The 17686-nt window shown below is 45.1% G+C and overlaps 1 protein-coding gene across 1 annotated transcript in view; it reads left to right on the plus strand.

Moving 5' to 3' along the window:
* Snx4 (sorting nexin 4) overlaps positions 1-15733 on the plus strand; it is a 55058-nt gene extending 39325 nt beyond the window's left edge. Inside the window, exons 8-14 of the mRNA XM_032900137.1 lie at positions 1740-1801; positions 3348-3413; positions 5467-5556; positions 8112-8211; positions 9793-9938; positions 11801-11915; positions 14671-15733. Coding sequence (XP_032756028.1) covers positions 1740-1801; positions 3348-3413; positions 5467-5556; positions 8112-8211; positions 9793-9938; positions 11801-11915; positions 14671-14718 — 627 coding nt within the window. The 3' untranslated portion in view covers positions 14719-15733. The remainder of the gene's footprint in view (positions 1-1739; positions 1802-3347; positions 3414-5466; positions 5557-8111; positions 8212-9792; positions 9939-11800; positions 11916-14670) is intronic.
* Positions 15734-17686: the final 1953 nt, after the last annotated feature.

A 17686-nucleotide genomic window follows, 5' to 3' on the forward strand; every position in this document is an offset into this window, starting at 1 on the left:
AATGAAAGGAAAGGAAAGGAAAAATAGAAGTATTATCTTTTCTGTTAGGAAAAAGTCTTTTAAAACTGCTGGGTATGAGTTAAATACTTAAGTCAAACAGAACTACTTAGGCAAAGCAGGTGGCCTTAGCGCCAAGAAGTTTGAATCTGGTCCTTGCTGTTCACACCAGACAAATACTGTAATCTTTCAGAATTTGTTTTCTAAAAACAGGAGACTGGTGCTTGCCCATCACATTGTAGGTGTTCACTCTTCTCACATGGATGTGTGCCTTGTAATAATGAGAGTCTAGGCAGGTCATTTGTTGTAAACTCTAATACCTCCCAGTAGACAGATCCAGGATCTAGAGTGAGACTCTAAATCTGCCTCAGGAGCACATGCTCTTAGCCACCTACAGACATTCTGGACAAAAGATGGGAGGAAAACTTGACACCTGGTGGGTCACCCTGGTTGGCACACCAGCTGACGGAGATGATGCCCTTATCTGCTACAGACACAACATAAAGATGTGGAGAACTCTGATGTAGTCTCACAGCTCTACATAACAACTGCCCTCATGGGGCTGGAGAGGTGGCTCAGGCCAAGAGCACTTGTTACTGCTCTGAAGACCCAATAGGTTACCATCACCTAGACAGTGGCTCACAACCATGTGCAACTCTAGTTCCAGGGGATCTAGTGCCCTCTTGAGATGTGCATGCAGTATATACATGCGATGCATAGACATACATGTAGGCAAAACACATATAAAGCAAATATGAACTCATACTTGTTTAATTGCACATTTCTGTTTCCTATTGTACTCTTTTGCTTCTTCTCCAGACAGAATCACATTTTAATATAACCTTTCTAATATTCTAAAAATACTGCTAGCATTTTAAAGATGTGAATGATAGTTGCTGACATCATATGTAGTATTTATAGTTGTTCATAAATATGGAAATGTCTGGTGTTTGCAGCTCAGTCAGAGAGGGTGGCAGGAGAGAATCAGAAGTTATTTTTTTTTTTTTTTTTTTTTTTTTTTTTTTTTTTTTTGGACACAGGGTCTCCCTATAGGGAGCCTAGGGTCACTCTGTAAACAGGCTGTCTTTGTTTTTTTTTTTTTTTTTTTTTTTTTTTTTTTTCTTTTTTTCAGAGCTGGGGACCGAACCCAGGGCCTTGCGCTTGCTAGGCAAGCGCTCTACCACTGAGCTAAATCCCCAACCCACTAGGCTGTCTTTGAACTCACGGATACACTTGCCTCTGTCCCTCTAATGCTGGGATTAGAGGTGTGTGCCACCAGGCCCAGCTAGGAATCTTTGAAGTGTGTTAGGAGACTTAGAGGAGAAGAGCTGTGTGTGCACTGTGCAGAGCATGTCACAGGCTCTCCTTTCCTGTGTCCTCTTCTCCTCCAGAAAGGAGCTCCTCTGTACCTTAGCTCCGACTGTGAGAATACAGGACCCTGGTTTACTACAGCTGTTTAAAGCCGGTGCTGATGTGCTGGGCTGAGTCCTGCTTCTCCTGCTGTCAGAACTGTAAAAGTAGTAATTAGCAACTGATAAAAAGAACCGGGAACACCTAGTAAATATTCGGGTACACGCTCATTCTGTGTTAGTGTTTGATGGGGTTTTGGAGAGTATTTGCTGTATTTTCTTGGTTTATTGTACTAAGCATGATATTTTTCATCTCTTAAAATGTATATGAATTTTTAAAAGGTAATCTATATATGATTTCAACCTAATACCAATTTGTGTTAAATATTTCAGAGAGTAGCAGATCGACTGTATGGTGTATATAAAGTACATGGGAATTATGGGAGAGTTTTTAGGTAAGTGTCATATGAACAAAAGCATTTAGCTCCAATTAGCTTTTTGACTTAAAAACAGTATTTTAAAGCTTTTATACTGTATTGAGTCAGGAGAGTGTATATCTAATTGTGTGCGTGTGGTCAGATGTGAGTAGATGCACATGTTGGGGAGTGTGCACATGTTGAAGTATGTGCATGTGTGTAGAAGCCAGAGGTTCACATTGGGTTTCTTGTGATCGCTCTCCACCTTATCATCGAAGGAAGTAATGTTCTCTTACTTGAATCTAGAGCTCACCAGTTTGGACTAGTCTAGCTACCAGCTTGCTCTGGGAGGCTTCCGTTTCTCCCTCCCAAGCACTGGGATCACAGATGGATTGTCTGTCATATTGAATGAGTGCTAGCTGTCCACACTCTGGTCCTTGGGCTTACATTTCTCTAGACTCCGGCTGGTTTGAGAACCCTGTAGCTTCTGCTGGCCTGGAACTCCTTCTGTTGGAGCCCAGGCTTATCTCAGACTTAAAACCATCCACCCATCACTGCCTCTCAAGTGTTGACATTTACAGCCATGTTTCATTGTGCCTGGCAGAGCAGTGGTCAGTGATGTCCTGAAGCAACAGCTTTCACTTTTCAAATAAATACTTTTATTTTAAAGGCATTGTAAACAAAGTGGGGAGGAAATTCTCTATACTGGGTGAGATTCCTGACTGAGGGGCACAGGGTCTTTTACTTTCTCTGTTGATTGCCTGGGGAGAATCACTGGAAACTACTATCTAATAGAAGTGGATACTTTCTCTTCTTTTTATTTTTATTATTTTATAATATATGAAGACTTTGGCAAGACAAGTGTTTCAGTGTTTCAGTGATTAGAAAGTAAAGGCTGGAGGTATATGTAGCTCAGGGGAGAACAGTTGTCCAGTTGTATGAGGCCCTAGGCTCAGTCCCCAAACTGGGGAAGATAGTATATGTATGTATATGCGACTTTCCCAGTGTGGTTACTTAGATCATCTTTAATGCTTTTTAATTGATCTTATATTGGGGTGTTCTGCCTGTGTGTATATATGTGTACCCTCATGCCTCTGGCCATGGAGACCAAAAGCCCCTCTGGAACTAGAGTTTGTGGGCTGTCCTGTGGGAACTGAGCCCAACCTTAGGTCATTGGGGACATGATCCTACTGGGTAGCCCTGGCCGGTTTGGAACTCATTGTGTAGACCAGGCTGGCCTTAAAGTTTTCATGTTGTCAGAGATGACCTTGAACTTCTGAGCCTTCTGCTTCTGCCTTTCGAGTGCTGGGCTTACAGTATGTGCTGCCATACTTAGTTTGGATGGTACTGGGGATCAGACTTGGAGTTTGGGACAAGATAGGTAGGCATTCTACCAACTGAGCCAGCTTTGTGTGCCTGCGTTCTCACCTTTAATTATTAAATTTTAAGGGAAAGCCAGTGGACTTGAATCACAGGACAGCAAATCCAAATCTGAGTCCTAACTAGAAAAGGATCTTGTAAACTGTCCCGTTGAATAATATCCCATAGAGCTAGTTGATGGTATTTTTGTTCTCTTTTCTTCTAGTGAATGGAGTGCCATTGAAAAAGAAATGGGCGACGGCCTGCAGAGTGCCGGGCATCACATGGACGTGTGAGTACCTGAGGGGCTAAGCAACTGGGCCTGCTCAGTGTAGTGACAGAAGAGAGAGAGAGTCTGTATGTGCTGTCCAGTGTCACAGAACGTTATTTGACGCACTTTAACACTGTCAGTAGTAAATATTTTCAAGATGCTTCTTCACCTTTCGGCCTCTGCTGCCTTGTCACGTAGTAGGGCTGCACTGCCGGCCAGAGCTGGGAAGACAGTGGCTCTGAGTCCCCGAGCAGCTGGGTTCTCTGGCTGGACAAACCTGGAAAGCTGAAAGCTGCTGACTGGAGAAGGCCACCAGGGTTTTCCAGAGACTCCAGAACTGTAGCTGACACCATGGGGGTGAGGCCGGAGCCGTGAGGCCCAGCTCAGGGCAGGTGCTGTGGAGAGGTCTGCTGATTGGTTTCCTGGAGTAGCAGAACCTCGGCCAGAGCACACTCTGGGTTGGGGAAGCTGCTTCATAAAAAGTGGGTTTTGTTGTTGTTGTTGTTGTTTAAGAGTGGCATTTCTCATCTAGAATGTAAAAGAATATCATAGTCTGAAATGCCAATCTAAGGCCAAGGACAAGCCAAGGTTGTGTGAGATCCTGTCTTAAAAACAGACAAAAACTGATCTAAAGTTTATATGATGTTGAAATAGCCAAAACCAGTTTTGACAAAGAATCTAGCTTTCAAGATTAATTGTAGAGCTATATTATGGCCATAAAGAGATTTTATATTTTATATAATTTTATACTTTATATAAAAAGTAATTCAATTTAGATTACTGTATATGTTATAGTAAAACTAAAAGTGTAGCTTTTAGGAGAATATTGAAGAGAGTGTACAAAGGAAAAGGAGCTTTGGGGTTTTGGGGGGTTTTTTGTTTTTGTTTGTTTGTTTTTAGATAGAGTCTCTACATAGTCCTGGCTATCATAGAACTCACAGATCTGCCTCCTGAGTGCTAGGATTAAAGGCATGTATCACCAGGCCCAGAGAGGAAAAAGAACTCTTAATGTAAAATTCATAGAAATGAGTGCTGCATAAGGTACCATTTCATTGGAGAAGCTGAAAAAGGTGTGGAGATACTGATACAACACACATGTGCCTAAGTCCACTGCAGCATTGGCACTGACACATTGTTCCAGGTCTAAGATACAGCACAGTTGGTAGGGTCATGAGTTCAGTCCCCAGCACCATGGTAACCCACTGTGGTAGGACACACTTGTCATCCAGGCACTGGGAAGATAGAGGCAGGAGAACCAGAAGACCCCTCACTGCACAGGGAGTCTGAGGACACTTAGATGGGCCCTCAAATTTTTTTCCTTTGAATATAAATTTATGTATAATGCATATGTGAATGTTCCTATCAAAACAAAAATGAAAAAAATTGTAAAAGAAAAGACAACATTGAGGCCAATGAGGGGGTTCAGTGGGTCAAGGCCCTTGCTTCCAAGTCTGATGACTTGAGTTTGATTCCAGGTCCCACATTGTGAAAGGAAAGGACCAACACCTGAAAGCTGTTTTCTGTCTTCCACCATGGACCATGGTGCTTGTGTGTACGCTCATTCATGCGCGCGCGCACACACACACACACACACACACACACACACACACAGAGAGAGAGACACACACACCTTATATCAATAAAATATAATTACTGTATTTAAATAGCTCTTTTAAACCAAGGTATTAAATGCTCTCATCACGAACAAGATGAGTATGTCAAGTACTGGGTGTGTTAATGAGCTTGGATCAACACTGCCACAGCGAACCTATACAAACCCTCACTTTTACACTGCATCTCAGTCAGTGCACCTTAGGCTACTCAGAGGTAGGAAAATATTTTCTTTAAATATTAATTTCTCTTATGCCATATTCAAACTAACTAGTTTTTAAGAAAGATTTTTAAAGCATTAATCTTTGTGTGTGTGTTCCTGTGTGTGAATGACACGTTTGTTCAGATGCCCACAGGGACCAGGAGACTGTTGGGATCCCTGGAGACGGACTTGTAGGTGCTTGTGAGCTGCCACTTTAAAACATTAGTTCTTCTTGACACAGTTCGAGTGTTCCTTACACAGGTATGCGTCTTCTATTGACGATATCTTGGAAGACGAGGAGCACTATGCAGACCAGCTGAAGGAGTACTTGTTCTATGCGGAAGCACTTCGGTGGGTATCTAATGACAGGCCCGCAGATGTAGGTGGTTGCTTTTTAAATGGTTTCTTTGTGTCAGACCCTGTCATGAGGCCCCAGTGTAGCCATACTTTGGCTAATTTGTGCTTACTTTTTTCTTCCACACCTCTGCACAGATTTTCTTCCACTCTTCCAACCTCCTAACACTAGATAGAAGAGAAAAAAGGATAGAGGGAAAGGGGGGGACATTGTCATTAGACGACTTCCTACTACTTATGGGCACTAGGGTATCTAATTTCCTGTTGCTTTCTGTCACACAACTACTTAACAAACAACCAACACCCCCTGTGCCTCTTGGGGCCCTAGCATTTATCTGCCCTCTGAAAAGTCCCCAGAAATCTCAGGGTCATAGAAACTATCTGTCAATGGCAAACCATGCTTCTGCTGGAACGCAAGGCAAATCATAGTCAGCTGCTGTAGCCCCAAATCCCACACTGGAATTAAAACATAAACATATTCTTATAGTAATTCTGTTTATCAAAACAAAATTCTCACTGCACCACAGTGTATTCCTCTAACAAGCATAAAAATAAGACATCCCGCCCATAAAGCATCTCTTCAGAAGAGCCTCTGCTGGGCGCTTCTGGCCTGTTTCTGACTGCTTTTTCCAGTTTGAAGATTGGGCCCAAAATACAGGCAGAGTGTAGAGCCCTAGAGACAACCGAGTTTCTGCTAGACAGACGACTGCGTAAGGAAGTAGTGTGGTCTTCCTCCCTCCGTGTCGTAGGTTCCTTTTCTGCTGCTCTTGAGACACCGTGACTGAGGCAGCAGCTTACAAAAGAAACCATTTAGTTTTCTTTTGCATACAGTTTTGGAAAGCCAGTCCATGAACAGCAGAGTGGGAGATGGCGGCAGGCAGCAGGTCCACGGGAGCAGTGGCTGAGAACATTTGATCCACAAGCATCAGGAAGAGAGAGGCAGAGCTAACTGGAATGGCGTGGGCTTTTGACACCTCAGAGCACACACCTCCTAGTTCTTCCCAAGCAATTTCAGCAACCGGGGCTCAGTCAGTCATTCACACGTGAACATACTCATTCCAACTACCATTCTCTCTTTTCCTTTCTTTGTTTTGTTGTTGTTTTTCCAAGAAGGGGTTTTTCTGTGTAGCCCTGGCTGTCCTGGAATTTGCCTTGTAGCCCAGGCTGTCCTTGAACTCACAGAGAACCCGAGTGCTGGGAAAGGCGTTTGCCACCACTGCTCATTTTTTTCTTTAATTCAAGTTAGAAAAATTATCTTTCTGGAAGGGTTCGCTTTTGATTAGTTCTGTCACATTGAAAAGCCATATGAACACTGTGTTGGAGGCCGGCATGCTGTGTGCCCACTAGTCACCGTGGTCAGAAGGCAGGGCACATGGATCTCTGCGAGGTGCAGGCTAGCCCGGTCTGTGGACTGAGTTCCAGGCCGGCCAGGAGTACTTAGTAATAAGACCCTGTTCTCATGGGGGAGAAGACGGCAAAGGTTCTGAAGAGTTGGTGTAGAGTAAGCTTCTACTGCGCTTCCAGGGGACGGAATTCAGCTCTCAGTATGGCTGACTCCTGTAACTCCGTAACTCCAGTGCCAGGGAATCCAGTGCTGCTGGTGTCTGCAGACACCTGCGCTCACATGACCATCCCAGCACACAGGCTCGAACACTCAGTTTCAAATATACATCTTTGAAAAAACATTACTAGGAATACAGAAGAGCCGCATCCTTCAGCATGAGAATGCTGGCAGGCTCTTGGCTTTCTGCCTGCCTGCCTTACATAGAAGCAAGTTTCACCACAATAGGTTCTCAGGTTACAGCGTCATGGAAAGTTGCTGAATACAGTGAAATTCTGTGTAAGTCTTACAAATCATGGAATGATGACCGTTGACATCCACAGCTCATGACTAAGTGTGAAGGTGCCGGCACAGTGGAGGTGTGCGTGAGCGTGTCATAAATGCCTAGCTGAGTCCTGGAAGGTTAGACACATTTCAGTGTGTAGAGTAGGCTTGTGGGGACTCTGGTACTGTTCCTATTCTGTGCACTTCTGTATTAGAATTGTTTTTATAGTAAGAATAGTTCATTATTATGATGAACCAAGGCCAAGATATTTCTAGAATAAAAAAGAAGACAACTTTGAGATCTTGCCCTTTAAAAGAATACTCACATGAGGCCCCAGAGTGAGCTCTTGAGCTGGGCATAGTGGGAATTGCAAATGACACGGCAGTCAGGAGGTAGAGCAAGAGGGTTTGAAATTCAAAGATAGTTTGGCTACACGTAATGAGACTCTTTCAGAAAAAAGGTTGCTGCATACTGAACAATTAGTTGTACACTTACAAAAATAATTATGTAAGCTATCTTTTGTTTGTGGATATGTAAAGTTTTTATGCTTAGGTTCTGTTAGATTTCATTTTCAGGCTTGGGCTACTACATTTTAAACTTGAAAGTTATGGTTGAAAGGCTCTGAAACTAGACAGACATTATGACTGCCTCTCCCTGGGCCCCTAACGACATTCCTGCTACGATAAGGAAGCCAAGTCACCTTAGTGCTGTCCTTGCTCCCCCCAGGGCTGTGTGCAGGAAGCATGAGCTGATGCAGTATGACCTGGAGACAGCTGCTCAGGACCTGGCCTCCAAGAAGCAGCAGTGCGAGGAGCTGGCCACTGGGGTGAGTGCTCTTCAGGTCTCTGGAGCTGGGGTGGTGCGGTGGGGGTGGGTGCGGTCGTAATGAGAATCGTGAGGTTGGTTGCCTTTTTTTTCTGGAAAGCTTTATTTATTACAGATTACAGAATCACCCCTAGACAGTGTCTTGGCTTCCCTTGCCATTTAAAAAGACTTAATAGAAGTGTGTGTGTCGGTGTGCACGTGCGTGTGTCTATGTCTAGTGTGTGCATGTGCCATACCCCGCCAACCTGCAGAAGCCAGGAAAGGGCATTGGATGCCTTAGAACTGGAGTTACAGGCAGTTGTCAGCCAGTGTTGAACCAAACCTGAGTCTTTTGAACGAGCAACGGATGTTCTTAACCACTGAGCCATCTCTCCTGCCCCTTTTGGTTACTTTCTTGATATAAAAAGATAACAGCCATCAAAACTGTGCAAGGTGTTTATAGGGATTTTAGTTCAGGGGCTGCGGTTAAGAGTACTTGCTGTGCTTGCCTAGAAAGCACAAGGCCCTGGGTTGGTCCTCAGCTCAAAAAAAAGAAAGGGAAAAAAAAAAAAAAGAGTACTTGTGTACATGCTGCTCTTGTCGGAACCGAATTTGATTCCTAGCACTTAAGACAGTAAACTCACAATCACATTTACCTCCTGCTATGAGGGGTCTGGTCCCAGCTTCTGGCTTCTTTGAGCACCTGATACCCATGCACTTTACACATGAATCTTAAAAATAGGGGGCTGGAGAGATGGCTCAGTGGTTAAGAGCACTGACCGCTCTTCCAGAGGTCCTGAGTTCAATTCCCAGCAACCACATGATGGTTCACAACATCTGTAATGGGATCTGATGCCCTCTTCTGGTGTGTCTGAAGACAGCTACAGTGTACTCATATATAATAAATAAATAAATCTTAAAATGAAAACTTTTTGATACTTCGTTTACCTTGCAAAGCTTTACCCAATTAGAATCAGTACATTTCTGCTAAGAAGGGAGTATGTTGTACTCTTTAATGCTTAATGGCGTGTTTGTGTACTTGTGAAGAAAACTCTGTATCTTGTATAAATCTCTCTGTACAGTTCAGCCAGTTGGCCAGAATTCACTGGCTATATGTTGTGAGAAGGATCTAGAAACAGGGCAGCAGCCAGGGCCTACAGCCTCTCTGTCACTCAGCTCACAGACAGTTGCTCCGTCTAAATGCACTTGTTAGGAAGCCAGCACGGGAGGCAGACACAGGCAGTCCATTGAGTTTGAAGCTGCTAGTCTGCATAGCGAGACCCTGTGTCCAGAAAGACAGTACCATAATAACCAGTTTCAAGTAGAGTGGGGTAGTTACATTGTTTACAGCTGATCCTTAGAACACTTGCATATTTTCAAACTAAAACTGCCTTCTTCCCAGTCCTGGTAACCACATTCCACTTCCGCCTCTGACTGATACCCCTGTTTAGCAGAGTGAGACAGTGCTGGTCCCTGGCTGTCCTGTCAGGATGCCCTTCGAGTCGTCCGGCATGTGGCACATGCTGGAATTCTTCCCGTTAGTTGAGTAATGTCCACTGTATGTACCCGGCCTTGTCTGTTCATCTGTTTCTGTCCCTTTTAGACTGTGAGAACATTCTCGTTGAAGGGAATGACTACCAAACTCTTTGGTCAGGAAACTCCAGAGCAAAGAGAAGCCCGGATCAAGGTGCTAGAGGAGCAGATAAATGAAGGGGAACAACAGCTGAAGTCTAAAAACCTGGAAGGCAGGTAAAATGCCGCGATGCTTAACAGCGCTAGACGTGACGGGCTAGGTGTCCTCTGACGGCTCCTGCTCTGTGCCATCCTGGACGCTGACTGTGCTGACCACAAAGTTGGAGCCTAGAAACAGTTGTGATGTGCGGGGTGGGGTGGTGGTGTAGGAATCAGAATTGTAATTTTTTGTTCTTTACTTTTCATGATTTGTATTTTTGCACATTCTCTGTGCCCTTTTTACCTCATTAACAAAGTCTGATCATCCTGCCGAACACAGCACCAGGGCCACTTCACAGGGAGTGCCCCCCTCCCTCCCACACTGTCAGGGCGTGGACCTTGTTCTGTAGTGTGTTCTGTGTTCTGCCTGTTGGTGCTGGGTGGAGGCTGGTCAGTGGGTTCATGGGACCTTCAGTGTAAGTAACTGAGAGGTGTGTCCCCTTCCTGCCTTGCATAAAGACTTGGAATATAGTCTTCATAAATATTTCTACAATTCAGATCTCACATCTGCTCTCATCATTTGGCTCCTTTTCTTTTTGCTTCTTCTAAATGAGAATCAGCTGATCATTGTGGTGTGCACCTTTGATCCTAGCACTCAGCAGGCAGAGGCAGGAAGATCTCGAGTTTGAGGCCAGCCTGCTTTACAAAGTGTATCCCAAGACAGCCAGGGCAGAGATGCCCTGTCTTGAAAAACAAACAAACAGACAAAAAAGATTTTTTTTAAAGTGGCTTTGTTGAGTTTTGGAACTGTGTACTCTTAAAAAAGTCAAACTGGTTTTTATTGATACAATTAAAAGGTGCCTGTAGGGATTATTCACTCATGCGTCCATTTGGTTAGGGTTGGGGGCTCAGTCACACTGTGTTACCCATACTTGTGTGAACTTCCAGGGTCCAATCCCCCTTCCCCTTCACCCTCCCTAGTAGCTGGGCTTTGGGAATCTGCCTCCAAGCCCAGCAGTCATAGTTTAAGATCCAGATTGTCATTTAATATTTCCTATTAGTTTACATGGGAGTGAATGCACAGTGTATGTGTCTAGTGCCCATGGAGGACAGAAGAGGGTGTCAGATCTACTGGAACTGGGGTTGTAGACATTGTAAGCTGTCATGTGATTGCTGGGAACTAAACCCCAGTCTTCTATATGAGCAGCCAGTGTTCTTAACCACTGAGCTCTCAGGCCCCAGGTTGTCATTTCAGTCATGCACATGCTAACCAGGATTCATAATTAGTACATACTTTCCAGTGGCCCAGGGCCGGCATTTCCTATGGCATCTACAAGGCTCTGAGTGGCTCAAGGACCATCCATATCTGTTTGAAGGTAGACCTGTTATGGCCAAAAGTATTAATGTACACAGAAATACTAGGCGTACTACAGGGGAGTATCCAGATACCTTTTTCCTCTGATATACATGAAGGGAAAGCACCTCTCTTACACAAGCAATAGCTTTTTCTTCTACAGAGACAATTTTAAGAAACTATGGCACAACTTATCCTGAGGAGATATGAACAGATGTCTGTCACAGATGACACACCAGACACAGTCACCCTAGCGTGGTGAGCCAGCGAGTTCGTTGGGGTTACTGACAAGCCGTGAAGGATGACTCATGAGGGCCACACCCCTGGAGCTCCTGTCCAGCCTGCAGTGGCTCCACAGAAGTGACGCTTTACCCAGAGTTTGTTCACCGCTTTTGTGACCTTGGGAGGGACCTTGTAGGTCTTACAGCTTTCCTAATCCATAAGTGCATTAGCTCCTCCCCCCACCCCCATATTGGGGGAGTATTAGGATTTCAGTTGGAGAAACTGGCTATGCACACAGGTTGATTGTGCATGGAATGTACAGTCTTTAGATGAGAATAAACATGACTGTGTATTTGTATTTCAGAGAATTTGTGAAAAATGCATGGGCTGATATTGAACGCTTCAAAGAACAAAAGAACCGGGATCTAAAGGAAGCCCTCATCAGCTATGCTGTCATGCAGATCAGCATGTGCAAAAAGGTAGCCAGCCCTGGGAGGATGCAGCTTCATTCAGGGATGCACGTGTGGGGAAGTAGCTTAATCAGTGGAGTGCTACATGAAGCAGGAATGGGGTCAGGAGAATTGGGAGTAAGGTCTTCCTCGGCCTAAAACATGTGAGAACCTAGTTCTGAAAACAAAGGGTCCGTGTGATGGCGTCATAGGTCCTGGTGCTGCCGTCAGACCCGACCCACAGAACCCACACCAGCTCTTGCACATTGTGAAAGGGCTCATACGCTTATGTGAGTTCTCTTACTAACTTTTCCTAATTTCACAATTTAAGTTACTGTGTCTCCAAGTTTGTGCCTAATTTGTGTTTGAAAGTATGCACCACTACATGACTTGGTTACATACATGCTGTTCTTGAACAGGGCCTTAGAATACCGTGCCTCATACGTGTCAGCTGCTGTCACAAATAATAGACATTATTGGGGAAGCGCGGTTATGACTTGGCAGTAAGGTAAATCTTACAGACTGTACAGCCACACTCTAGTGAAGGAAGAACCTTGAAGCTGGAGGAAGCCTTTCTGCAGTAGCATTTAGACCACAGTAGAAAGCGCTCCTTCTTGTCTTTATCCTTATCTTAGCTCTGCCAGTGTTCCCACACCCCGTGGCATCTGCACACTTGCTTGTGTGTGTGCTTTGTGGTGCCAAGGTTTCATGGGTGCACTTCGTGTTCCCGAGTCACAGAAACTTGTTCCACGTCTGAACATTGATGTCTAGCATGTCAAATAATTTAGCTCAGGAGAGTGTGCTAACTAAGACAGTCTGTCTGGCCTTCTTACAGGGAAAACTCATAAACCACACAGATGATTCTTATGCATATTCTAGACTAATTACTACAGAGCTTAGTAAGAATGTCATTCCTTTTATTTCCTAAGAACAATACCATAGAATCCCATCATTTTTTTTGTGTATATGCTTAGGTATAAAGGATTTTTATATTTGAAATTTGACAGGTTTTTTTAAATTTTTACTTAATTTAGATCCGTTCACTCACATCTTTTCTCCCGGGGTCATGCCTATGCTGAGCAAGAGTTCCCACTGAGCTACAGCCCAGATAAAGTCAAGCCGTGTAGCTCAAACTAACTGCTTGGAACTCACCATATAGCCCAGGCTTGAATTGAATTCGCTGTGTTTCCCAGGCTAGCCTGGAACTGTGCAGCACAGGGTCACCTCAGACTCTCCTGCCTCCGCGCCCCGGCGTTAGCACAGCTGGTTAAGATTAGTGTTGGTTGGGGCTGGGATTTAGCTCAGTGGTAGAGCGCTTACCTAGGAAGCGCAAGGCCCTGGTTCGGTCCCCAGCTCCAAAAAAAAAAAAAAAAAAAAAAGATTAGTGTTGGTTTACCGAGGTAATGTGAGCATCCACAGTTCGCATGTGTGCTTACATACAATGTCATTGCTAATACAGCATCATCATGAGCTCTAACTCAGCTCTTCATCAGATGTAGTTAGACGGCCGCGCTGCAGCAGGAATGAAACAAAGCAAGCACTGGCTGCTCACAGAGCGGGTTAAGGGTGGTGGCAGTCAGTCCCCAGTACCACATACAGTGTAACATGCTGACGGCCCTTACAATCCCAGCACTGATGAGCTCGGTCTGAGGCAGGAGGATCAGAAGTTCCCACACAGAGTTCAAGAGTAGCCTGAGCTGCATGAGGTCCTGCCCCCCCCCCCTTCCCGTCTCCAAAACAAGACAAACGTAAATGGTTCTTCTGAGTGTTTGGATTAACCTTTGTGTGGTGTGTTACACTAACACACTAATTTACCAGATCAAGTAGGCCAGGGCTTCTGGGTTTCTTTTTTTCTTTTTTCTTTCCTTAAAATAGACGTATGCTTACTTTTGATAATATGTTTGTGTGTGTCTTGTACAGGGGTGTGCACATGGGTGCCCCCGACAGCTGGAGGTCGTGGTTGTGGCAGCCTGATTGGGCGGGCACTAGGAACCCAACTCAGGTCCTCTGCCAGACTCAGCGCTTACACTCTTAACCCTAAGCCGTCTCTCCAGCCCTGGCCAGTCGTGGTGGTTAAGGCACACTCAGTCCTAGCGCTTTGGAGGCAGAGCAGGCAGGTCTGTGAGTCCCTGCCCATCCACGGCCACATAGTAAGGCCCTGTCTCAAAACAAACAAGTTAAAAATTGATCACAGATATAATGAAAATTTCAGTGACTCAGAACATACTAAGTACAAAGTCCTCCAACTACCACCAAGATGCCTTTCAAAATAATTCTCTGTTACACTTTGGTGTGCATCCTTTGGGATATTTTGGTAGCTACAGTTACTTAGAAAATACATTTTTCCTCCCCCAGAGAAAACTGGAGTGCTCGTGTGGACCTCTTGCATGGATAGCAGTGCTGAGGCCCATCATGTTTTTCTTTTGTAATATCACATATTTGTGTACTGGGGTCGGGGGGAGCACGTGCACATGGGTCCTCCACCTCACCTGCTCTTTGTTTTCTTCCCCCAGATAGGGCCTCACGGGGTAGCTCAGGTAAAGCCTTCCTCTCTTTCAAGCACAGGGTCGTATCATCTGCAACTAGGGATAATCTGACTTGTTTGACCCCATTGGTGTCCATTTTCTTTCTCCTAAGACTCAGAACCGCATTGGACAAGAGTGAGAGTAGACACTGCAGTCTTGGTGATGTTAGAGGGACGTGTAGAGGCCCCTGTCACCTTGATGTTGGCTGTGAGTCTGAGTGATTGTGTAGAATCGCATTATAAAGTTTCTTTTGCTCTCAGGGAATTCAGGTTTGGACCAATGCTAAGGAATGCTTCAGCAAGATGTAATTCTGTGAAGTGACTTCTCTTCAGTCAAAGCGCCCCAAATGAAGCACAAGTAAAAGAAACTCAGTTGCTGCCTGATACATAAAAGCCTACGGAGCAGAGCGGCGTTGTTAAGCATGGTGTGTTCCTAGAGCACCAAAGGGTACGGCTTAATGAAGAGTAAATGCTGCCATTTGACGTTCTGGGGACTGGTGCTGATTCCAAAAGGTTAGTAAGATACACCGACAGTCCGGCGTCTGAAGCAGTGCCTGCATGTCAGGATGTGAGTGATTTCCTGTGCTCCTCTCAGTGCCGACTGCCGGATCTCCTCCTGGAGAGGTCTCCCCAAGACGAGGTCCCGTGTGGCCTTTGTAGGACCCACTTCTGCCTTAGAGTTGAGCTGTGGTTTGCAGAGCTCAGCAGAACCTTATCGTGAAGTCTAAGGTTTTCCTCCCTGTTCTAGATCCTGTACCAACTGTGGACACTAGAAAATGCCTTCAGTCTGTGTTCCACCAAGATTTTGATACTGGTCAGAAATTTTATACTGCCGACAAATAAGTCTCAGCTTCTCAGATTTGCAGCGGAATAAATTCATTATTATAATCTAGAAATTGCTATACAGAAAGATTTAATTGAGCATTATTATTCTCAAGTAATTGTTAACTTCAGTAGCAGCCTCTGTTCCCTGCCTGGCCCTGTGCACATGGTATTTCAGGGTAGATGTAGCTTCCGTGTGAGATTCAGTGAACACACGTGGGCCAGTACCTTCCCCACTGATGTGCTTTCCTGTTGCCTGGCTGTGGGTTTTGTAAAGATAAATTATGTTGTTGTGTTTTAATGTGTGTTTCATGTACATGTCCAGAAACCAAGCCTTGCTCTGCTAGCTTCAGAATCCTAACTGTGCACTCATTCTTTCTAATGTTTCAAACTATACTCAGTACCGTTTGACATTTGACTTTTTTACATGTTTAAAATGTTGCTGGATTTTTGTGCTGTTTGCCAAACTTATATAATAAAGGAAGTGTTGTCTTTATTTCCAGAAGATTCGTATTATTTTAAGATGATCCATTCATGTAAATACTTGATTTTTTGTGAGAAAACAGGGTTTCTGAAGATAAATATGCGTGTGCTCACAGTAGCGGTACTCATGATGCCTAGAACATGGAAGCTGCTGGGTGTTAGTTTTGGCTTTTGTCTTATTTTATTTTTTGAGGCTGGCTTTCTCTGTGTACCCTGGCTGTTGTTGAACTCAGAGCAATCCATCTGCCTCTGCAGTGCTGGAGTGCTGGGTCAAAGGCGTGTGCCGCCACCACCTGGCATAAATATTGATGGACATAGATTGTAAAAAAATTAGGTATAATTTTTTGATACACTGAATGGAGTGTCATTCAGCATTAAAAAGGAAGGAATCTTGACAGGTGCTGTGATGTGGACTAGCCTTTACTGCTGTGCACAGTGTGGAATAAGCCACAGACTGACAAATACTGGGATCGCAGCTATGTGGCACTGAGATCCCAACCATAGGAGCAGGAACTGGAGGGTGGTCGCCAAGATTGAAGGTAGAATTTCAGGTTAATAAAGTGAAAAGAACTAAATGTTGCCATCATTTCGTATGGCATTATGAATGTAATTAGTAGCACTAAACTATACGTGAGCTAGTTCAAGTGATTTATTTAAAAACACAACAGCTCCAGCTGGCCGTCCTAGATGCTAACAGGCCGGTAGGTGCATTGTTCAGGGTGTGGCAGACCATGCAGGTCAGAGCCTCGGGTGCCTGGTGCGTAGTGAGAGGCCCAGTGATGCAGAGCCCAGACCAAGTGCAGCACATCCAAAGAGCAGCGAAGGGTCAAGCAAGGGAAGAGTTCAGTGTATAAAACGTCCTCTGTGTTTAGAATAGCTGTAGGGTCCGCGTAGGCCATTAAGTTTCTAAACTGCGGAGTTAATGTGCTTTCTTTTCTGTAATTTGTTTTGTTGTGTTTCATCTGTCAGTTACAGAGCGTCAAGATCTCCCACGTTGGCAGATGTGGAGACTCCTGTCGTATCAGTAGCTTTGATTCAGAACTTACAGAGCCCCTGAAATTGAAGCAGTTCTTTCAGACAGGATTCCGGGCTCTTTATAGCCTAGATACGGTTTCCTCTTGTTTAAAGTCTAAGGCCAGATATGATGACTCACACCTACAGTCCCAGCACTGGGGAGGAGGAAGTGGGGGGATCACCTAAAGCTCAAGGCCAGTCTGAGCTGCAGAGTTAGACCCTGCTTCAGTCCATAAATAGAGGAAGAAACTAGTTAGGTACAGCACCTACTTGGATCTATAATTTAGCTCTCCAGGAGACACTGAACGGGAGGATCACTTGAGTGTGTGAATTACTGACCAACATAGAGAACATGGTCAGGACACACACACACACACACATTAAAAAAAGCCTTAAGTAGTTACGACTAGAGGGCCAGTTGGCTTGTGTGGCCTTCCCAAGTGTGGCCGCCACTTCCACTCACTGCCTTTCCAGTACCCTGGGAGGGTGAGCTCAGGCTGTCGAGGGCTGTGAGGCAGGTGTGGGTGTGGGAAGGCCTCGAGGAAACCGGTGACTAAGCAGTCTGAGGTGAACGCTGCTGCTTCATTACACAGGTAAGTTATAGTCGCAGATTCCTCTCCAGTTCCTTCCCAAACACGAGCCGGTGTACGACACCCTGGCATGTGAGCCGGAGGCCGGTGACCTCTTGCCAGGTGGCTTTAGAGCACCAGGTCTACATGAGCTAGGCCCCACAGGGCAGGGCAGGCAGGCCGAGAATAGCGGGCTCCCCATTCGGAAACCAGAGGCAGCTTGGGAAGCTCCCATATCTGCCTGACAGGGGAGTCCTGAGCTGCTCCTTTATGCTCCCAGCTCATGTTCAGTTTGCGATGTACACCAGCCAAGGGATAACTAAAGTCCCCTATCCTCTGGTAGAGGTAGAAACTGAAGCTCTTGGTGGAGCACCTGGATAGCCAGGGAC

The sequence above is a fragment of the Rattus rattus genome, chromosome 4 (assembly GCF_011064425.1).
Source record: "Rattus rattus isolate New Zealand chromosome 4, Rrattus_CSIRO_v1, whole genome shotgun sequence".
Lineage (NCBI taxonomy): Eukaryota > Metazoa > Chordata > Mammalia > Rodentia > Muridae > Rattus > Rattus rattus.